Below are 23,482 nucleotides of genomic sequence, written 5' to 3' on the forward strand. Positions count from 1 at the left end.
CCTTAGATAAAGAATCAAGTACATTAATCAACCATTGATTTGACACTGCACAAACAGTAATACAAAACATTATTTCCTTTCAAAGCTAGTCTCGTAAGCAGAGCATTACTACACTGACAACTCATAGAATGATTTATAAGTATTTTTTTACAAGTGCTGCAATGCAGCAGTCAATATTTTTTCTGGTAATTTATTACTTTATTATTTGTATTGCAGAGCAAGATGTATGAACACCTGTTTCCTTTATATTCAAAACATTTATCATTTAATGTGAAGAAAAGGATAGTTAAAACACGTTCCGCAGAAGTCGAACATCAAGAGAGAGCACTTGATTTTGACGTAAGACCTGATGTATTGATATTTTTTAGCAACTTGCTATGCATGTGCATGAAGCATATTCTATACATCTTCACCAGAGATGATGGCATACCATAGTGTTAGAAGCTGTAAACTGTAATTCTATAGCCAGACACATGATTTGGAATTAAAAAAAAATCTCTTGCCAATAAAAGCAAGATAAATTATGTCTGTAGATAATATCATAAGATGTAGAGGTCTAAATCAGTCTATAAAACTATGGTGGAAAAGTTTAATCTGAAGTGGTCTAAATAAAGTTATTTGAAATATGTGCGGTGTAGTTTGAAAAAGTTGTAATGTCAGAAGAAATCCTTCATTTTTTTTTTTTAAAAAAACAAAACTAAAAACCCCCACATAGATTAAGATATGATTGGAAAGTGTGCCATTTTTTAAAAATGTTATGTTTCAGTGATCTAAATAATATACCAGAAGACCGTATTATGTTCTGTATCGAAGGAGGGAAAGCCTTGTTTTTTTTGCACAGCATAGTTTGGAAATTTTATATAAATAATCCTGGTGGGGGGGTTTCATTCTTTGTTTTATTTTGGTGGTTTTCATGTGCCTTAATTTACAATTGACATTGATGGCTTCCTGTTTTTATAAATAGGCCCAATAACTAACTTCTTACATATGGATATGCTTATTTAGGTTATGTACAATGTGGGAAACCAGAACCTTTTTTAACCAATCTTAATTATTATAAACTGGAAACTTTGAAGACTGGTTGCCATCTTAGTAAGTGACTTTTATAGTGACACTGAGCCTCATATAGAGGGGAGCACAATTTTGCTGTTCTTAAGAACACTCAAATGCTGGCAACAAATTTGTTGAGATTCTTGAAGCTCAAAATATTGTGTGAGAATGTGGCAGCTTTAAGTGTATCTACATGCAGCTGTATAATAGTTTTTGTAAGAAATTGGGTAGTTCTAGTCCGTGTATTCATTAACCTCAAGATTTATAGCGAAACATATACGTTTCATAACAACACTGCAGAGGAAATCGGTTGCATGTTCTTTAGCTCTTCTATCCTGCATGGCAGCCATTACAATGGGTTAATCCCCTTGTAGCTCTGGGTAGAGACAGGAAATTAGAAATGTCCTCTGGTAGTATATATTGAAGCTCCTCCTCTTGCCCTGTGTATTTTCCTTTTTCTGAAGTTAGAAAGGACAGGTAGCAATTTTGTTATTTTCAGTGTGTAGGGGTTACCAAGTTTTAATGGTCCCATTGACACACCACTGGTGGTGCAAGCCAAGGAGACAGTCTGGCTACCCAGAGACTGCTAGTTGATACTTTTTGCAGAATTTCTGCTCAAGCACATGTATAAATCCATGGAGATAAATGAAGAATCATCCTTCACAACAGTTCAGAAGTCCCTACTTAAGGAACGTAGTAAAAGAGGTTTTTTTTCTGTGCAACAGGTAGTAAATAATTTAATTAATAAAGAATGGGATCCAGTGGAAAAGTCTCAGTCTAACCAGAAAAAGATTAGAACGCATGTATCCCTTCAGTGATGGAGAGACACAGAAGTGGAGTTAAGTTAAGATGAACTCTTTAGCTGGTCAATTACAAGTTCAACATCAGATTATAAGGGCAAGGTAGCACATGCACAATCTCCAGTTAGATTTACTCACTAAGTGGGATGAAAGACAAATATCTTGGGATCACATCATTTGAATAACAAGGACCAACAGGAAGTCTCTCAACTGGTGGCAGAATCCAAAACTAAGGGAATGGGGAGTATCCCATTCATAACCAGACTGGATAATAACTGACTCCAGTGTCACAGACTGCGCGTCTCCTCTCCTGTCAAAAGTAGCACAGGGGCATGGTCACATGATTAAAAGAAAATACACATAAATGTTATGGAAACGAGGACAGTCTGGAATGCAATTCAGTCATTTCATCCTTTCTTGCAGAAAAAAATGTGTTGCGATAATCTCAGACAACGGATTATTATTATTATAAATTTTTATTTATAAGGTGCCACAAGGCGTCCGCAGCGCCGTACAGAGACAAACAAATTACAATACAATGGGAGACAGCACAGTAAACAGTAAGCACAGCAACTCAGTAAGCTCAATGCACAGCTAGAGAGGGCGGGGAAGGGGGAGGGAGGATCCGCAAATGACGGGGCCCAAGAAGGAGGGCGCGGAAGACAGGGAGACCGCCAGGGGGGAGGAGGAAGCGAGAGTGGACGTGGGGTGGAGGACCCTCAAGGAGGAGGGCTAAGTAGCTGGAGAGCAGAGTTAGAAGTGGTGGAAACAGGAGGAGAGATGGACCTGCTCAGAGGAGCGTACAATCTAAGGGGAGGGGCGGACAGACAGAGAGACGCAGGGGAGAGAGGGAGAGTAGGGGGGATGGAGGCAGAAGATAAGGTAGGAAGTTAAGTGGGAGATAGAAAGGCTTTAAGAAAAAGGTGGGTTTTTAGGGCCCGTTTGAAACTGGACAGATTAGGGGAAGTTCTGATGGAGGGAGGGAGCTTGTTCCAGTGGAGGGGGGCAGCGCGGGCAAAGTCTTGGATACGCGCGTGGAAGGAGGTTATAAGGGGGGGAAGAGAGGCGACGGTCAGAGGCAGAACGGAGAGGGCGGGATGGAGCATGAATAGAGAGGAGGGTGGAGATGTAGGGTGCAGTGGAGTTGGCGAGGGCCTTGTAGGTGAGTGTGAGGAGCTTAAAGAGGATTCTGAAGGGGAATGGGAGCCAGTGAAGGACTAGGTAGAAGGGGGAGACAGAAGAGGAGCGTCGAGAAAGGAAAATAAGCTTAGCGGCAGCGTTAAGAACAAATCGAAGGGGATCGAGATGAGAGTGGGGGAGGCCAGTGAGGAGGAGGTTGCAGTAGTCCAGGCGGGAGATGATCAGAGAGTGGATAAGGCATTTGGTGGCATCTTGGGAGAGGAAGGGCCGGATGCAAGCGATGTTACGCAGCTGGAAGCGGCAGGATTTAGCAAGAGAGGATGTGGGGGCCAAAGGAGAGAGAGGAGTCGAGGATGACACCAAGGCAGCGAAGTTGGGGGACAGGTGAGATAGAGGTGTTGTCGACAGTGAAGGAAAGGTCAGAAGGGGATAAGGTATGAGAGGGAGGAAAAACTATGAGCTCAGTTTTGGCAAGGTTAAGTTTGAGGAATCGAGAGGACATCCAGGAGGAGATGGCAGAGAGGGAGGTGGACACCCTAGAGAGGAGGGAGGGAGAAAGATCAGGAGAGGAGAGGTATAGTTGAGTGTCGTCAGCGTAAAGGTCGTAGCTGAAGCCAAAGGAGCTGATGAGTTCACCCAGGGAGGAGGTGTATAGAGAGAAGAGTAAGGGTCCCAGAACAGAGCCTTGAGGGACCCCGACTGGAAGGGTGGACGGGGGGAGAGAGACTGAGGTGGTGACAGAGAAGGATCGGTGAGTAAGGTAAGAGGTGAACCAGGACAGGACTGGGCCGGAGAGGCCGAAAGACTGGAGGGTATGAAGGAGGAGGGGGTGGTCAACGGTGTCAAAGGCTGCAGAGAGGTCAAGGAGGATGACAATGGAGAAGTGGCCCCTGGCTTTAGCAGAGAGGAGGTCATTGGTGACTTTAGCCAGGGCAGTTTCAGTGGAGTGGAGGGGGCGGAAACAAGACTGGAGAGGATCAAGGAGGGAGTATTCAGAAAGGTAGGAGGTGAGACGGCTGCAGACGAGCCTCTCGAGAATTTTGGAGGCAAAAGGGAGAAGAGATATGGGGCGATAGTTCGACAGAGAAGTGGGGTCGAGATTAGGTTTCTTAAGAATGGGGGATACGAGAGCATGTTTGAAGGAGGAGGGGAAGATGCCAGTGGAGAGGGAGAGATTAAAGAGGTGAGCGAGGTGGGAGCAGGTGATGGGGGAAAGGGAGCGAAGAAGGTGGGAAGGGATGGGATCCAGGGGACAGGTAGTGGGGGTGAGGATGAAATGAGAGAGTGGACTTCCTCGCTGGTGGTGGGACGGAAGGAGTGGAGGGGAAGGTGGTTGGGGGGGAGGACGGAAGAGTGGGAGGGGTGGAAGAGAGAGTGGAGGAGCAGATTTCAAGTCTGATGGCCTCAATTTTAGAGGAGAAGAAGGATGCGAAATCGGAGGCAGTCGGGGAGGAGGGAGGGGAGGGGAGGGATTTAAAGAAAGATTGTTTAGCCAGTGAGAGGGATGAATTTAAAGTAGAGGAAGTCAGCCAGGGAGCGGGATTTTCTCCAGTGACGTTCGGCGGTACGGGAGTATTTTTGGAGTGCCAGGGTTGGGGTTTGGAGCAACGGGGTGGACGGAGTGCGCAGGGGTGACCGCGTCCAGAGCGGAGGTGAGGGTGTGATTGTAGAGGGAGTCCGCCTGGGAGGAAAGGGGAGAAAGGAGGTTATCGAGAGAGGAGGACAGAGAGGCAGGGTCAAGAGCATCGAGGTTGCGTATGGACAGAGTAGGTTTGGGCAGGGGGAGGGGAGAAGAGGAGAGAGAGAAGGAGAGAAGATGGTGGTCGGATAGAGGAAAGGGAGAGATGGAGAAGTCGGAGAGACTACATATGTAGGAGAAGACAAGATCAAGGGAGTGCCCAAGGCAGTGGATAGAGGAGGAGGTCCATTGGGTGAGACCAAGGGAGGAAGAGAGGGTGAGCAGTTTGCTGGAAGCAGGGTAGGTGGGGTTGTCGATGGGGATGTTAAAGTCCCCGAGAATGATCGAGGGGAGATCGGAGGAGAGGTGGTGAGGAAGCCAGCTAGCAAAGTTGTCAAGGAAGAGGGAGGTGGGGCCAGGGGGGCGGTAGATGACAGTGACGCGGAGGTGGATGGGGTAGAAGAGGCGGATGGAGTGAGCTTCAAAGGAGGAGAAGGAGAGGGAGGGTTCAGGGGGAATGACACGAAAAGTACAGGTGGAGGAGAGGAGGAGGCCAACTCCACCGCCTGGGCAGGCACCAGGCCTGGCGGAGTAGGTGAAGGAGAGGCCACCATAGGAGAGGGCAGGGGGGGAAGTAGTATCAGAATCGGAGAGCCAGGTTTCAGTAACGGCAAGAAGGTTAAAGGAGTTGGATAGAAAGAGGTCGTGGATAGCAGTCAGCTTGTTGCGGATGGATCTGGCATTCCAGAGGGCACAGAAGAAAGGGGGAGAGGAGAGGGGGGTAATGGGGATGAGCTTAGCAAGATGAGCAGCGCGCGGGGGAGGGCGGGGAGGAACGGGAGAGGTAGGGCGGGGGGAGAGTATGGGTATGGAGTGAGAGCGGGGAAACATAGTAGGGAGAGAGAGTAACAGAACAGTGAGATAGTGGGGACAGTGAAAAACAGGTAAGAACAATGGCAGGAAGACAATGAAAAGGTGGAAGATAATAACGAATTAGGGCGTGGAGGGCATGGAACAACAGTACAGTGAGATAATAAGGACAATGAAAACAGGTAAGAATGATTGCAGAACAGTAAGATAATAAGGACAGTGGATAATAGGTAAGAATAAGCAGGGAGACAATAGCAAGATGGAGGACAATAACCAATTAGGGCGTGGAAGGCAAGGAATAATAGAAGGAGAGGTAATAAGGACAATGGAAATAGGCAAGAATAATAACAGGTAAAAGTAGTTGCTGGTAAATATAAAATCAGGAAAAACAAGATAAAGGCATATAAATAGTAGAATAATAACAGGTAAAAAGTAGTTACTTGTAAATGTACAATCAGGAAAAACAAAATAATGGCATATAAAATAATGTTTTATATGCAGTTGAACGGATGTAGAATTCAGCATAATAAATACACTTGTGGAGAATGTCGCTCCCAAGAACAGGTCAAAAGAAATCTGAATGCAGCCTTTGTCTTTATGAAGGGGTGTCTGAGTCGGTCAATAGATTATAAACTAAAACTTGCCAAATATGGATATGGGCGAAAATTGGAAATGATTTTGGGATAGGAAAAAGCGATTATCATAGGGTGAATCTGGGCACAGTCCCTTATTGCTGTACTGTCCAGAATTTTAATGATTGCAGGTTTCTTTCTAAGTGTACAGTCATGGCCAAAAGTTTTGAGAATGACACAAGTTTTGGTTTTCACAAAGTTTACTGCTTCAGTGTTTTTAAACCTTATTGTCGGATGTTGCTATAGTATACTGAAGTAAAATTACAAGCATTTCATAAGTGTCAAAGGCTTTTATTGACAATTACATTAAGTTTATGCAAAGAGTCAATATTTGCAGTGATGACCCTTCTTTTTGAAGACCTCTGCAGTTCGCCCTGGCGTGCTGTCAGTCAACTTCTGGGCCACAGGAATACCAGAGAAACGGATGTTAGGTGCTGTAAAATCTGAAAGTTCGCTCAAAAAGAGCAGTGGCAGCTTCTTGAGTACATAGTGTCTGGTGAAGGTTGAGGCATGAGCCCTATCTACTGGAAGTAATGTCATGTGCTAATGCACAGTTTAGGAAACATTATCCACACTGCTACATAATAAAAAAAAAATAGATTTTTGCAGCAGACATGGCTGATCTGTTTCTTGCCCTCACTACTATAAATGTGTGGATACATCCCATTGTTATGGCTGCCATGGAGATAAATTATACTTGCCAATAATTCCTTTTCTTAAAAAAGGCAGCCCAATGTTCCCACTCTTGTTGTTCGATATGTATTATGCTTATTTATTTTAGAAACAGTTGGGAAGTCGCGCAAAAGGGAAAAAGTGACCGCATTAAATACTACCCTGGGGGCATTGCTAATTTGCTCTCTCTATCTAGACTAACCATTGTAATGGCTATATCTCGAGAAAAAGGAATTATCGGCGAGTATAATTCGCTGCTTTCACTTCATTGCAAACCAGTCTTTTCATTTAATCTATTTTCCTAGCTATGTGTATATAACATGAGTCATGCACAGAATATTTCACTAGTAATTGCTTTTTCTTATTTTTTTGTTTATTTGTTTTATCCACTAGGTTAGAAAGAGCTGTACTTCACGTGTTGGTGTTAAGAATGGTATACTATTCTAATTTTCACTTTTTTTTGTTTCGTAAAATAAAATTATATATCCTAGAAAACCAATTCTGAAAGGAAAAGAAGCAATATGAAATGTGTACAGTGACCTAGAACCCATTCTCAGTGACATCATTGTGTTTGAAAGCTTGAGTGTGTTTGAGTGCTGTTATCTGCATGAGGGTTTTGACTATCTGTTATAGTATTGTGGGATTAGGAATGAAGGCTATTTAAAGTCCATATTGCTGAGGGTAAACTGACTCTGCGGGGTAAACTATTTTAGCTAATTTCTATTTTCCTGTTGATTGATTGTAAGCTTGCAAGCAGCACCATTTTACTTCTTTGTCTGTCTGTTATTGTCCTGTCTTATTTTATTGATGTCGCCATTTTCTTTTGTAGAGAAATATGAGTTGAGTATGCTGGTGCAACGCAAATAACGAGCCATTCTGAGTTTGTGGTTATGATATCCAATATCGCCAAAATCATTAATGTAATGTAGATCATTGTGTTTTGGAAATTAACTTTAAGCAAGTTTGTATATGAGTAGAATGTGAAGTGTTGTGTGTGTTTGTAGAACTTTTGTTTTATTTATTTTTGTTAAAACACTCCTATTTCCAGATTTGGGCATAAGCATTTTTGGTCTGAAAACAGCCCCAATGCCTGAAAATGATCCATCAAAATTGTTCGGGTTATGTTGGAAGGTGATCACAGATGGCCCCTATTTGCCGTATATGCGATCATCTTCCGAATATGATAACAGGCCCAAGTTAAGTCTGAAATTATCTGGAAGGACCTCCTCAAATTTAGCCACGTTCTTGTATGGTAAAATTGGACATTAATCCTGTCACCTAGCACTTGCACTGAGCCACAGGATTGGCCTGTGAATGGCCATTTACTTTTCTCAAGGGATCGTGACATCAAGCCAGTCTTGGAAATTTCTTTTTTACAGTCCGTCAGCTTCCTTTACTGACTGCTCGTACTGGTACTACTTGGCCACCAGATACTCACTAAATGTGTCAACTGCACATCAACAGTTGTGGGAGAATAGGCAATTCTACATAATGTTTAGGCGTTGTAATTCCCTTTTGGTGATCCCTAAATGACTTGTACAGTAGAGATAGGAGGGTGTAGGTACTCCTAAAGTTCAAACTATTTCACCTGCTTTAACTACTGTTTTCTTTTAATTTTTCAGATTTTTGGAAATACAATGTTAAGATGCAGGAAAAGTAAGTTCCTTTTATCTTTTAAGTATATTTGTTTTCATCTGGGTACTTTGGATGCCTTGATTAAGATGAATTCACAGTATAGTATTACAACCATTTTAAATCCTTAAGCATTCCTCAAAAGACAATGCTGATAGCCAGTTAGAGGTAGTGACAAAGCTTTAACACTAACTTGAGCCCTATTTCATGGTATTCTGTCTACTTCCACCTTTAATTTTTACTGTAGCACTTGAAGTGGGTTGAAAACATGCAAGTTGCACAGTTGGGCTTCAATAACTAGGATACTGACACTTCACAAAGTTAACAATGCCACTTAATAGCAAAGTTAAAACACCAACCTGTTTAAATGTACAAGACCTTATTTTCACAGACCTTATAGAATGGTTATACAGACATCCTTTTTTTTTTTTTTTTTATAATCTTTTGAAACAGCAATGCAGTACAGATAAGAATCAACCATTAGTACATTGCAGGAGTAGAGAAAGAAGAAAACCAAAATAGAAACAGAAAACAAATCAGAACATGGGTAGATAAAAATGCAACAGCCAATATTTGATTAGCAAATTTCAAAGAGAACAACAGATTGTCATTGACCAAACAAATGAGTATACAATTGTTACCCAAATTACTCACGAGTCTATAATATTTTATAATAGTATAGTATGGGGGAGGGGAGGGAGGGAGTAAGGGGAGAGGGGCACTGGTCGTCACCGAAGAGGAAAAAAAAAAAAAAGGGAAAGAAAACATTCTTCCCCTTATCCTCTTTACCTTTTACAAAATAAAAGTTTCAAAGGAGAGTACTACTCAGACACTCTGGAGAGGGGGACAGCTTTATGAGTCAGGCCAAGTATGACCATAGGAAGTTCTTTTTTAGGAGGTAGAAGTTGGTGCACGAGCTAAGGGGTTATAAGTAAAGCCAAGGAGCCCAAATCTGGAGAAATTTATCATCCTTATCATGTAGATGGTATGTAATCTGTTCCATCTGGGCAATAATCCAAATATAGGATCGCAAGGCAGCCATAGTGGGGGGGTTCAACCTGTTTCCAAGACTTAGCTATTAAGCATCGCGCAGCACAGATATACTTTTTAAAAGTGAGTCAATTAATAAAATTGGCAACACGTGTGTAACAGATGGTATCAAAGGAGGTTACAGTTACCAGAGTGGCAGAAATGTGAGTTAGTCAAGGTCTGTCCATCAGAAGACAAATTTAGCAAGATAAATCAAAGTCAGTACATGTGTATTCAAGACATAATCCAAGGACAAGTTGATTCAGTACACAGGTAACAGTTGTAGAAGAAGTAAGGTGAGATCACCGGTCCAAACCACAATAATTCGGCAACGGAAACTGGAAGCTGCTGGGTTTAAATAGCCCAGTGATTCCACTGATTGGCAACTAATTAAAAAAACTCTCTGCGAATAGTCTTTCAAGAACTGCATTTAAAAGAATAACTCTAATTGGAAGAACAGGAAGGCGACTGATTATGAACTGAACAGGAGCAGGCCTCGAACCCTGGATTCTGTGCTGTTTATTTCCCCTTACTTGAGGGATAAACTATTTCCAGGTTTTTAGGGTGACATTGATAAAATTCTCAAACCATTTTTCAGAGTATTGACATTTTCTTAAGTTTCCCAAGATCTCTCCCCTGGGCAGTAACCCACCTATTGTACCAGCTGCTGTAACTTTTACACAGTTTCTCTATAAACTTACTGAAACAGGTGCAGGTTTTAAGCACCCAGAAAATGGCAGAGTGAAAAACCAGATGTATCTGTATGGATCCTGGGAGTTTTAAACATAAAGTCACTAAGTTTATTTGAAGTGAAATCTTTAATTTCTCTATCATCCTATCTTTGGGACACTGCTGCCATGGGTTGTGGAGGGGAGCTTGGGGAGTTGGCACTTAGCTAGTTAATTTTGTTAAATGTATCCATACTGACAGACCCCTCCCCTCTACTAACCCCTGTAGCCTCAGTTTAAGACTAAGTGCCCAAGGAGTTGGGCTTACTTTTTAGTGCTAGTAGTTTTTTCTTTATTTTTTCATATTTCTTTCATTTTTCTTTCCTTTTTCTTTCCTTTTCAGTTGGATCTGAGGATTGTGTGTTTTATTTATATATATATATATATATATATATATATATATATATGTATATGTATATGTGTGTGTGTGTATATATATATATATATGAGAGAGAGAGAGAAGACACTCCTAGGAGCAGCAGCAGCGACACTGCTCCGTCACTGCTCTCACTGACGGAGCTGACAGTGTCTCTAACAGAGTGACGGGCGGCTTATATATACCGCTGTCACTCTGATTGCCTCCCAATAACCAGCGCTGCCTTTACAGGCATAGAGTGCCGGTTTTCAGAGCGATGGCGGGCGCCATTTTGTCGGGGCTTACCAAGTTCCCTCCTCACAGAAAGGAGGGGGGAATCTTGGATTTAGGCTGCAGGATCCTTTTAAATAGTTTAAGATAGTAATATTACAGCGGGGGCTGCTTATATAAGAGGTTTTTTTGGAGAAGAGACCAGGACCAGCAGCAAGACAGGTTGGGGGGAGGAGCTAATGAATATAGAGCTCCCCCACTCCTTCTGCATCAATGGATGAGCCAGAGCTGCGCGCCAACGGAAGCCCGGGAACACAGACTTCCTCAACCTGATCTACCTCAGGCGACACTGTGTGCTGACAGCTTCCACTAAGCACGATATATATAGGAGAGGAGTCAAAGTAAAATTATTCCTTTTATTTTGTTTACCTTTCTATTCATATTAGATAGAAGCTTATTGTTATATGGTGCAAGTAGTAATATAGAAAATTAATTTGTATTCTACTTAGCCAGCTTAAACCCTCTTTTGTTACTGATTACAAGTTACAACTTTTACTGTTATAGAATAGTTGCTATACTTGTATTTAGTCAGACTATATCTGTGTGACTGATTCTATTGCATTGTGTGTTGTTTTCTCTTATCAAATATGTCGAATAAGGGGAAAGCACCTCTCACAAAATATTGCTCAACATGCAAGGTTCGATTGCCTTGTGGACAAAAGGACCCGGGGGCACTTTGTACTGATTGTGTCGCGGGATCACTCACTAAGCAGGCCCAGTCTATTGTAGTTCCGTTACCAGAGGAACCGGCATGGGTTACTTCCTTGGTGTAGTCGGTTACTGCCCTGTCCCAGCTTCTTACTAAGTCCACGGAGTTAGCGGTGGCCTCTGCTGTTAGTCCCGCTGGTTTAGAACAGATGGCCCTTCCAATAAGCTTGGGAATGCCTGTTACCGCCGGAACATCGGAAATGGCAATGGCAGGTCCATCATCCCTGGTCACAAATCCAGGCTCTACCTCTGGAGAACCAGCTTGGTCTTTATCATTGGTCAGAGGCCTGGATAAGTTAAACAGGTTGCTTGAATCTCCAAGATCTGGACTTTCAAGAAATAAGATGCTTCGGTCTACAAATCCTCTTCTATCCCCCTCTGATTCTGAGGGGTATTCAGAAGAGGAGGGCGAACCCATTTTTGACTCAGACTCGGCACAAATCACAGACCCGGAGTAATCCTCAAAAAAATCAGGGTATTGATGATCTAGTTTTAGCAGTAAGGCAAGCCTTGAACCTTACGGATTGGGATGTATCTAAATCTTCGGATCAAGGTTGTTTCAAGAAATTTAGAAAACGCGCTATCCGTTTTCCACCATCTTTGGAATTAAGAGATATCGTAGAGGGAGCCTGGAAACAGCTGGACCGGAAGTTTACAATTCCTAAGAGGTTCCTCTCCCTGTACCCACTTCAGGAAGAGGATCTTGCTCGCTGGGAACAGATCCCTAAGGTTGATACTCCGGTGGCTCGTTTAGCCTGCCACACTCTGCTTCTGGTTCCAGGTACTGCAGCCCTGCAGGACCCCAAAGACTGCAAAGTCGAGGCTCATTTTTAAAATCTATTTTTGTTGCAGCTGGTTCCACTTTCAGACCCATGTTTTCTTCGGCATGGGTTGCCAGAGGAATGGAAGCATGGGCAAAACAATTGGCTGAGGGTTTACGAGATTCAAAATTACTTCCCCTTGTCTTGCATTTAAAGGAAGCTTCCGGGTACTTATATGAGACGGCCCAAAATGCAGCCTCTATTTCCTCCTCTATACAGGCTTCTGCGGTGTCGGCAAGAAAGACTTTATGGTTAAGTTCCTGGGGCGCGGAATCAGATTCTAAGAAATCCCCTGAGATGTTTCCTTATTCAGCCACTACTTTGTTTGGCACAGAATTGGACAGTATGATTTCACAAGCTACAGGTGGGAAAAGCACTTTTCTGCCAGTGAATGTTTCTAAGGTTATCCTCCCCGATTTGGCTCCTTTCGGCAGTCATTTTGGGGTTGGGTCCTTGGCCAGAGGTCAGTCGACTAGGGGCAGACCAACTAGTACCAGGGGACACTCGTACAGAGGCAGGCCCTCATTCTCTTCTGGACGCCCATCCGTTAAAGTTTAGGAAAAACCAGCATCCTGACTGCCACCCACCCCATTTTGCGGAGGCAGGGGTGGGGGAACGATTGCTTTTGTTCCGAGAGCAATGGATAGTGTCCTCCCAAGACATTTGGATTTGCGGGATTATGACGAGACGGTACATGATAAACCTGTTGGGTCCAGCCCCACGTCGCTTTTTTGCAATCCTGTTACCCCGCGATCCAGAAAGGAGGCAGGCGATGCAGATATGTGTCGCTTCTCTTCTTTCTGCAGGAGTCATTTGCAAAGTACCAGACAGCCAGAAAAGACAAGGTTTTATCCAAACCTGTTTTTGGTTCTCGAAGCCGGATGGGTCTTTCCGACCCATTTTAAATTTAAAAATGCTAAATGTGCACCTAAGGATGGACAAATTTCGACTGGAGTCCCTCAGATCAGTAATGAATGGTCGAGAGGAATTGTTTTTTTATCGTCAATAGACATAAAGGACGCTTACCTTCATGCCCCTATTTGGAAGGGACATCAATCTCTTCTAAGATTTATGGTAGGGTTAACCCACTATCAATTTCATGGTCACCCCTTCGGCCTTTCCACAGCTCCAGGAGTGTTGACAAAGATCATGTCTGTGATGGCGGCATGTCTTCGTTCCAGAGAAGTCAATATAGTCCGACGACCTCCTCATCAAAGCCAATCAGAAGTTTTGTTACAACAGCACCTGACCACAAATGGTTAATAAACCTAAAGAAATCTCAGTTGACCCCCTGACAGCGGATGACCTTCTTGGGGCTCATCATGGACACCAGGGAATAAAAGGTGTTCCTGCTGGAAGAGAAGGCCAGGTCCTTACGAGAGATAGATTCACAGGTCTTTGTCGCTGCCAGTCCAACTATTCCCAACCTTCGAGACTATTTCCTTCGGTCGGATACACTCCCGCAGCTTCCAGTGGGATCTCTTAACAAAATGGTCAGGCTCCCACCTGCAGTTGGAACAACAGAAGATCCATTTGTCCTTCAAAGCAAAAATGTCTCTTCAGTGGTGGCTGGTTCAGGATCATCTGGCAGTAGGCAGATCCTTTGCTCCGAGGTCTTGGATGATAGTGACCACAGACGCCAGCTTTAATGGATGGGGGCCGTGGTTCTTCATCTTTGGCTTCAGGGTCTGTGTTCAACTCAGGAGTCTTCCCTGTCCATCAACATACTGGAATTGAAGGCCATCATGTTAGCCCTTCGGGGTGTACAGAACTCTCTTCGGGGTTTTCCGGTCAGGATTCAATCCGACAATGCCACGGCAGTGGCTTATGTCAACAGACAGGGAGGAACAAGAAGTGCAGGTGCTATGGAAATTCCAGCGCAGATCTTCGCCTGGGCGGAGCAAAATGTTCCCGAAGTCTCAGCGGTGTTCATCCCAGGTATCCTGAACTGGGAAGCGGCTTATCAAAGCCGTCATGCGATTATGCTGGGGGAGTGGTCACTCCATCCTTAGGTCTTTCAGTCTCTGATCCAGAAATGGGATCTACCGGCTCTTGATCTCATGGCATCCAGGCACAACAGGAAGGTCCCAAGATTCTGCACAAGGGCAAGAGACCCCCTGGCAGTTGCTGTCGACGTCATGACGATGCCATGGAACTTCCAGCTGGGATATCTTTTTTCCCCCGATACCCATGATTCACCACGTTCTCAGACGAGTGAGACAAGGGGGATTACCAGTAATACCAGTATTACTGCCTGGCCGCGTCGAGTGTGGTACGCAGACATAATCGCGATGGCAGTAGATCAAGGAGTGCGTCTACCACTACTAGACGACCTTCTTCTTCCAAGGCCCTTTCCGTCATCAGGACTTGACTCGTCTGACTTTAACGGCATGGCTGTTGAAGCCAGCCTTTGGCGATCTAGAGGTTTCTCTACTAGAGTCGTAGATACACTGTGACGAGCTCGTAAGCCAGTTTCGGCTCGTTTCTACCACTGCATATAGCGCACTTATATCAAATGGTGTGAGAATCGCCTTTGTAATACTTCAACTTTTCGTCTTTCACGGTTTCTAGCTTTCCTTCAGGATGGCCTTGAGACGGGTCTCAGATTGGGTTCCTTAAAAGTGCTGATTTCAGCTTTGTCGGTTTTCTTTCATTTCTGATTGGCGGATATGCTGGATATTAAGACCTTTCTACAAGGAGTCTTAAAGATCCAGCCTCCTTATGCTCCGCCCACGGCACCATGGGATCTCAACTTCCTGCTTGATATGCTTAAGGGTCCTCCTTTTGAACCTTTACATTCAGCTGATTTAAGGCTCTGCATGTGGAAAGTAGCTTTTCTCTTGGCGATTGCCTCGGCTCGCAACGTGTCAGAGTTAGGTGCTCTTTCTTGTCGCGAACCATATTTGGTTTTTCACGAGGACAGAGCAGTTCTACGGACTATTCCTTCGTTTGTTCCGAAGGTGGTTTCGGCTTTTCACATGAACCAAGAGATTGTGGTTCCAGTGTTTCAGGTGAGGACATCTGCCTTCGACTGGTATTCGATGGAGAGTTTAGATGTTGTTAGGGCTCTTCTTATTTATGTTAAGAGAACCGGACAAATTCGTCTCACAGATTCTTTATTCTTTTTGATTCACATAAAAGAGGTTGGCCAGCTTCGAAGCAATCTATTGCAAGATAGATTACTTCGACAGTTAAGCAGGCTTATACCAGGGCTAACTGGGCTGTGCCAGGTAGACTTACTGCCCATTCCACCCGGTCGGAGGGAGCGTCTTGGGCAGCTAGAAATGAGGCTTCAATGGACCAACTTTGCAGAGCAGCCACCTGGTCCTCAGTCCATACAAAATTCTACCAATTTAATGTCTTTGCGTCTTCAGACCCCAATTTTGGCCTTAGTGCTCTATGTACCGGATTTTTAGAGCGGTCCCACCCTTAGGGGGGCTGCTTTAGAATGTCCCCATGGTAGCAGAGTCCCCCAGATAGGATGATAGAGAAAAGAGGATTTTTATACTTACGATAAATCCGTTTCTCTGATTCCATCTGGGGGACACTGCGATCCCTCCCTTCTGCTATGCTGCTGTATGTTCTTGGTTGATTGGCCTATTTTCCTTTGTGCTTTATAATTAAACTGAGGCTACAGGGGTTGGTAGAGGGGAGTGGTCTGTCAGCATGGATACATTTAACAAAGTTAACTAACTAGCTAAGTGCCAACTCCCTAAACTCCCCTCCACAACCCATGGTAGCAGTGTCCCCCAGATGGAATCAGAGAAGCGGTTTTATCGTAAGTATAAAAATCCTCTTTTCATGTTCAGTGTAGACCGCTAAACCTGGTCTCCACCATGTTTATCAGAGAGGTTTCTGGGTAACTATCTCCAGAATTTTGATGTTTTGTTTTTTTATCTGCTTTTTGCTCAGCACTCGGGAGACTGGGAATGAAATGAGTCAAATTATCTACAGCCACTAGAATAATAGGTTTATAGTAGCAGAACTGGGACATTTCGACATCAGGCCGCTAATTAAACGTAACGTCCTTCTAAAAGTAGGTTAATAGGAGCAATAATTCTAGAGATGTTTTTAATAGTCTGTAGAAGTTTGGAAACCCTGTAGATCTTGTTTCTAATTTTTGTAGCTAGGCCATAACCTTAAAGATTGTTTTGTTAGATTCATACTCTGAAAAAATCAGGCACATCGTCTCTCTGAAAGGTTAGATTCCCACTTATCTAGTTTAGTATATAATAGATGTTGGAGGAGATGCTGCTTTTATTCCTAAAGATTGTCAGAAAATAACAGGATTTATTAACTGTCCAATAAATATGTAAGCCATTATAATGTTCTTAGAATGTTATATAGGCCATGACACATCACTAGATATTCATCGTGATCATAATAGTTCCAGAATGCTCTTCCATTTGTTACCTTCCATGCATCCCTTGGTTTAATGCAGATCTAGTTGTAGGACCCCGAAGTTCTTTGCTATACATATCTGTATGGGGGGACGGGACACGCTAGGTCAGCATAATGGTGCACAAATAGACTGAACTGTTTATTTCATGTCAGAAAGGAAAATATTTAACAATGTATGTTACTATCAGCTCCATGTATCTAGTGGCACCTCAGGTTCTTTCCTTTTAGCTATTGTGCAATAAAGACATATGTTTTTCTGCAATGTCTTTGCAGTCCTGACTCTGTGGTCTCCTGTGGTCAGAGATGGTTTTTCTATTCTAACATGTAATCTTAGAAAATGAGACACAGTACCCCTTTTTTTTAATTGGCAATTTCTTTCCAAGGACAATCCAGGTTCCCTTGAACACAAGCATTTTATTGCAAAATATCCTTTGATTTGATCAATAACAAACTCATTGTCCAGAAAAATATTAATTCTTTTTTTTTTTTTTTTTCTTCTTCTTTTTTTTTTAGATTGGAGGACAGTAAGAAGGTGGGTTTTATATGTAGTATTTTAATTATTATTTTTATTTTAAAAAGTAATCCTCGTTCCCTTAATTGCGGATGTCAATTCCTTGGATTCCACATCCTCGTTCTAAAGGACTTCATAAAAATAAGCTACACTGAATGCTCTTTCAGACTGCCACCGCATTGTGTCAGAACAGCATTGTTTCAAAGTCTCAACATGATCATTAGATCTGTGGATGGCCGCCTGAAGTGGCAAGTGGTACAGCTCAGGCCTTTTTGTTGAAGACAATTTCGTTATGACCCAAACCTTGCAGAAGTTAATGATACAAGGGGAGAGTACCACAATGGGTGGGGTACGAAATTCCGATGACGAAAACTCCAACAGCATTAAGATAGACAAAAAAACGGCGAAAAACCTAACACGGCCGACATGTAGGAAATATCGAAGTCTACAAACTCACACGTATAACAAGCGGACTGTTAATTGGAGAGGTTAATTATTATGATAATGATGCACTGGAGATGGGAGCAGGGTGATGAGGAGGACAGGATGGCAATATTAATGAACAGGATATGTTGACAAGTGGTATTATGAGAAGGAGGATGGTGAGGGACCAGTAGGATGGACAAGTGGATTGGGGTGGCATCGATGCTGCTGAGGAGAGGGATAAATGGGATTGAGGAGTGAGAAGAAACATAAAGACTGGACTTAAGGTGAGCATGAGAATGAATTTGAAGATTGAGGTGAGATGGAAAGGGATGGATTGAATGGGTTGTAATGTCTATATCAGAGGTGTCCAAATCCAGTCCTCAAAAGCTAGCAACTCGTCATTGTTAAAGTAATAATTGAATTTCTTCAACAAAAGAAACTTTAAGAATAAAAAAGTATAATTGTTTATTTACAAAATAAAAGCTTGCGCTGTGATAATATTATCAGTTCAAATTTGAATCTCTGAAATTTTGCCCGTTCACAGACCAGACAGCTCTTTTATCAGTAACAAAAGTAGGTAGTATTGCAATTCACAAATGTCATATTACAATTGGCTGAGACAGCATATAGACGTTTCATGGTCCTTTAGGCAATCCTGTATACAATTTGGATTTTGGATAAATTCTTAAATTCTTTGTTCACCAATACTGATTAGAAACATCTGTTCTTCGAATTAACTCTTTCCATTGCTGCTCACATCTCTGTCCTCAGCTCACACGAACAGATCAAAAAGTAACACATCAAAAAAAATAAGACAAAAGAATTCTATATATATTTCTTATTAATATATTGACTTCATCCAAAAATATCGTTGACATCATGTTTTCAGGATTTCTGTCTGTAGAAACAGGTGGGATAAATGCTCTTGAGTGTTAGGATTCCTAGTGCATTCAAGAAGCAGCAACAGTCTTTATTCAGACAAAATACAAAAACAAGGATTCAGTACATGGGATATGCAGATTTCCAGGTTATGGTATATCCACAGATCTCACCTGTTCATATCCACAGCTATGAACAGGTGAGATCAATGGCAGAAAAAGTCCACAGAGCAACAGGTTCCAGGTAATAAGTGATACAGATCAATAGCAGGGACAAGTATTAGAACATGTAGGCGTTGCCATCATGCGCAGCTGCCTTACAGAAGCACCCTGACATGCTGTCCAAGAAGCGCCAACTGTCCTAGAGAGTAATCTCTGAAGTCACCCGAACAATATAAGGGGCGTGATCCTCCCACAGAATGGTGGAAGGGATGTAGCAGACATGGGACTGTCTGGAAACTGAACAGTTCCGCTATTGAACATCTGAAAGGAAGAAGAGGACATTAGTTTCATGGATAGGGAGTCTGCGGGCAATTTGGCACCCAACAGCACAAACCGCATGCAGCCGAGGAAAAATGTCACACAGAAAGGTGAAAGAATCGCAAAATGCTTGACCACAAGCTCCTGACTGAAGTGTAATGCAGATACTATCCTTTGAACCAAAATTGGCCAGAGCGACGCACCTGTCTATCCTCCTGGAAAAGTAAAATGTGGGAGTGCAATTCAAACTACCGCCACCGAACCCCTGTACCTTGCGGGAACCTAGGAGGAGTCCCATATCAGAACCAGTTTGCGAAATAAAGAAACTTAGAGAGCCAGCACCTGGACGTGAGAAAACTCTAGGATTCACACCAAGCCCTGCACTAGACCCAGAAGAACGGGTGAGGAAAGACCCAGAAGAACGGGTGAGGAAAATACCTTATAGTCTGTAATCAAGGTACGAAGCATCTCCCTACGAAGAACCCTAAGGCTAGGGTTTTCCAACGCCACTGCGCCAAGCTAGATTATATAAAGAGTGTCAGAAAGAGGCCCCAGACAGATTAGAATTGGCCACAGAGGTAGGCGGGAGGGTGAGAACCTGGGACGTGGAAACGACAGGAATACCAGCCCGAAGCTCCAGGGATCATCCTGGTATTGGAGAATTTCACTTAAGGGTCTATAGAATATGAGCAGTAAAGGGGTGGGTGACCTGAAAAATAAGTATTGATGCACAGGGACAAAGTTCGAAGTGCCCTCAAGACTCCACCAGGAGGGCAAAGTACGTCTCCGTGGAGATTTTTACCCTTCCCCCTGGTTAATTGCTTGTCTGCCGAGACTTTTCTCCCCCGTGATGCTACAGAATTGCAACAGCCGTGGCATTATGTGACTGATTGTCTAGGGGTTTTCTGACCAGGACCTGCTGGGCGTGACGCCACATCCTGTGAACTCTGAGCAACAGATATGAAAGTCTAATAACCTGGGAACCAGGTCCCTTCCGCGGAGTTTCCCTTTGGAGATGTCGAGAATGGAACATGCAAATATTTCTACCCCGAACGTTGGTACTCTGTATTCCAGAAGCCTCATGCAGCTGAGAAGAGAAAGCTTCTCTCCGCGCCAGGAGCATCCTTTTCCTGTGCTGAAATGGGAGAGCCCTTTTCTACTGGTAGGAAGACCCTGTTGGACCTATTATAGAAGCTTAGGTTTAAGAATCGTATGTGCTGTGACAGATTGAGTGGGAACCTATGTAGTTTCTGCACGCAGACGTGTGCTTCCAGGAACCGGATGGAGATATATTCGTGAGAGAGAGCTGGCGGAGCCCTTTGAAAATGGTCGTCTAGACACGGATTTGGGAGTGCTCGTAGACAGTAGACTTGGCAATAGTGCTCAATGTCAAGCAGCAGCTGCAAGGGCAAACAAAGTATTGGCATGCATAAAAGGGGCATAGATGCAAGGGAAGACAGTGTAATTTTGCCACTGTATAAATCGTTGGTAAGACCTCATCTTGAATATGCAGTACAGTTCTGGGCACCACTCTATAAAAAAGATAATTTGGAACTAGAAAGGGTTCAGAGAAGGGCAACAAAATTGATAAAGGGTATGGAGTCATTCAGTTATGAGGAAAGGTTAGCCAGTTTAGGCATGTTTACTTCAGAAAAGAGGCGTCTAAGGGGAGATATGATTACTATGTACAAATACATTAGGGGTCAATACAGAGAACTTTCATGGGAACTTTTTACCCCCTTGTATCATATACTTTTTACTATACACAGAACACGTGGTCACCCCCTAAGGTTAGAGGAGAGGAAATTTCACAACCAGCAAAGGAAGGGGTTCTTTACAGTAAGGGCAGTCAAGATATGGAATTCATTGCCAGGGAAGGCTGTGATGGCAGATTCAATAGATATGTTTAAGAAAGGGTTAGACAAATTTTTAGCGGAAAGGTGTATCCAGGGATACGACCGTTAATTAAAATGTAGGATAGTAGTGGATATAGGGTAAAAATAGGACCACAATATTGAGTCTGGGGGATTTTCACAATTGAAACAGATTGGCGGTTGCTTAATCTGGATCAATTTCAAATATAAGTGCAGGATAGCAGAAGATCCAAAATAGGTTGAACTTGATGGACTGATGTCTTTTTTCAACCTCATCAACTATGTTACTATGTAGATGTGCCTGCGACAGCTATGATCTGTGTGGCCTAAGTGTGTGTAGAAGAATGAGAAAAGGAGGGGTTCACGTACCTTTTTTTAGACCCTAACATCACCTTAGTGAGTTCGGCCACTGATGCTGCCAGTGATTTTAACCCAGACTGGTTTCTCTAGAGCTGCTGATGCTGAAGTGGGGGAGCACCTTGTTCGCAGACCATAGCATCCTAAGTTGCACAGAGAGTATCTGGACTAAGCTGTTCTAAAGATAATCTAAAAAAAATATATTTGGCACAGATATAATGTAGCTTAGAAGTACCATTGAATCAGTATGAAACATAAGCCAATGCTAGGCAAAGAGTCACAGAATAAAACTGAATCTTGTGATTTTGGTACATATATAATGCAGTACAGACGAACCAGTGGGTGTATACCCACATTGCAATATGGACATACTGGTTTCTTACCACGGAATAAATCTGTATATTATCTTAGTGGCACATATTTAATGCAATGCAGACGTACCAGCGGATCTCCTACCCCTAGAGGTCCCCTTTTTTTAGAATTATTGTGAAATACACAATATCCATGAAATACACAATAACAATAGAAAAATACGGGTCCTTTTCTGACCTATTGCAATGTAAGTAAATTTACACAGGATAAATATAGAAAATATATATCTTCTTCTCTTTTTTTTTTTTTTTTCTTTTTTAATTAACCTGTGTGTCAGGTAGTATACTGGCAAGTTCCCAATATGTACCCCAGATGCCCACTTTCTGCAATAAGTTTTGACTGCTATAAAAAAAAAAAATATATATATATATATATATATATATATATATATATATATATATATATATATATATATATATTTGTAGCAAAGGGAGGCATTTAGATGGCAATTTGCTGGGAAGTAAAGTAAAACATTTGTGCAGCAATGCACCTAGATTGAATGTAAAGATCTATGTGTAACAAACAATAGTTTAAGTTTGGTTAACTTACATGCATAGAAATCCTTCCTCTCAGCAAACAGACAGGGTGTGTCTCTTTAGTGCAAAACAGAGCCAGTAATGGGGCGTTTCCTTTTAAAGAGAAGGTGGAGGAGTATCAGGTATAAAAGCTTGTTTGTATCATTTGTGCACGGAGATCAACGCTGGGGAAGCTGGCTGGTCTTGAGAGAGCTGAGCTATGTCTAGCTGGCGTTTAGGGTCTCCAAGTATTACTGTGAAATCTGTACGGTGTCAAAACATTTACCATCCTGATAATAAAACTACATAAAAAGGAAGAAGTTGTTCGCGTGTGCTTCAGCAGTAGCGGGCTCTTGCCACAATATATATATATTATACACGACACATATCTATTCTATATGTGTGTGAGAGAAACAAACAGTCTGCAGACGTTCTGTATGATTTTAAATTGCAAATCAGTAAACAAAACAGAGGTACCGGCTTGGGAGAAGCATGGTAGGAAACAACATGCAGCATGATGTCTTTGTGTCCCAGTTTCCAAGAGTGGCCGCCGTCAGCGCTAGGAAGCTAATACGGAAGGGGAAGAAGTTCCGTCCTCAGTCCATCCGCTGTCATGGCCGCCTCAATGAATCGTCGAACAGCACATACTATGTATGGCTGTCGGCTGTCTGTGCACCACCCTATTTCTATTGTGCCCAGGCTGCGCGTGCCAATTGCAAACGAATCGCCTCCTTATGAGTGCGACTTGCTGCTCATTGTTTAGGGGTGAGGGGGCATGTGTGTAACAAGCAGATTAAAACATTAACAATACCGATAAGGCTACAGAGGCACAAATTAGAGGAAGACAGTGTTAGAAGAGAGTATACTGCATCAGCATGCTGTGGAAATGGCTGCAGATCGGGAGTTCGCCCATGCTGCTGGAGGAAGGGTAGTTCCACCTCCCTGCTTCCGCTGTCCAGTCTGTCTCTCTGCATTATAAAGCGGTTGGCAGAGTTAATGTGTCCAGGCTGCCGCGCAGTTTTCAGCGTATCACCTCCCATGTTGTGCGATCGCTGACTGTCCCCCATAGATGGCTTCCGTTCAATGCTTGTTGCCTAAGGAGACACTGCCGGCAAATATGTTGGGACGGGAGGAGAGGCTGTAATAGCTTCACTTCTGCCTGACCTACAAACAGCTGCTCAGTCCTGCCGTTCTGCCAGGCTGTTTGTGTCCTGCAACTGGTCGTTCTAAGCTAGGGGAGAGTTGCCGGCAAGTTGTGCGAG

The 23,482-nt window shown here is 43.1% G+C and overlaps 1 protein-coding gene across 3 annotated transcripts in view; it reads left to right on the plus strand.

The window, feature by feature from the left end:
* LOC142158671 (uncharacterized) overlaps positions 1 to 23,482 on the plus strand; it is a 117,466-nt gene that overhangs the window by 56,140 nt on the left and 37,844 nt on the right. For all 3 annotated transcript variants that reach the window (XM_075212873.1, XM_075212875.1, XM_075212874.1), the window contains exons 7-10: positions 217 to 339; positions 7,236 to 7,275; positions 8,465 to 8,498; positions 17,321 to 17,339. In XM_075212873.1, coding sequence (XP_075068974.1) covers positions 217 to 339; positions 7,236 to 7,275; positions 8,465 to 8,498; positions 17,321 to 17,339 — 216 coding nt within the window. The remainder of the gene's footprint in view (positions 1 to 216; positions 340 to 7,235; positions 7,276 to 8,464; positions 8,499 to 17,320; positions 17,340 to 23,482) is intronic.

Source organism: Mixophyes fleayi, chromosome 5, assembly GCF_038048845.1.
Source record: "Mixophyes fleayi isolate aMixFle1 chromosome 5, aMixFle1.hap1, whole genome shotgun sequence".
NCBI classification, from domain to species: Eukaryota; Metazoa; Chordata; class Amphibia; order Anura; family Limnodynastidae; genus Mixophyes; species Mixophyes fleayi.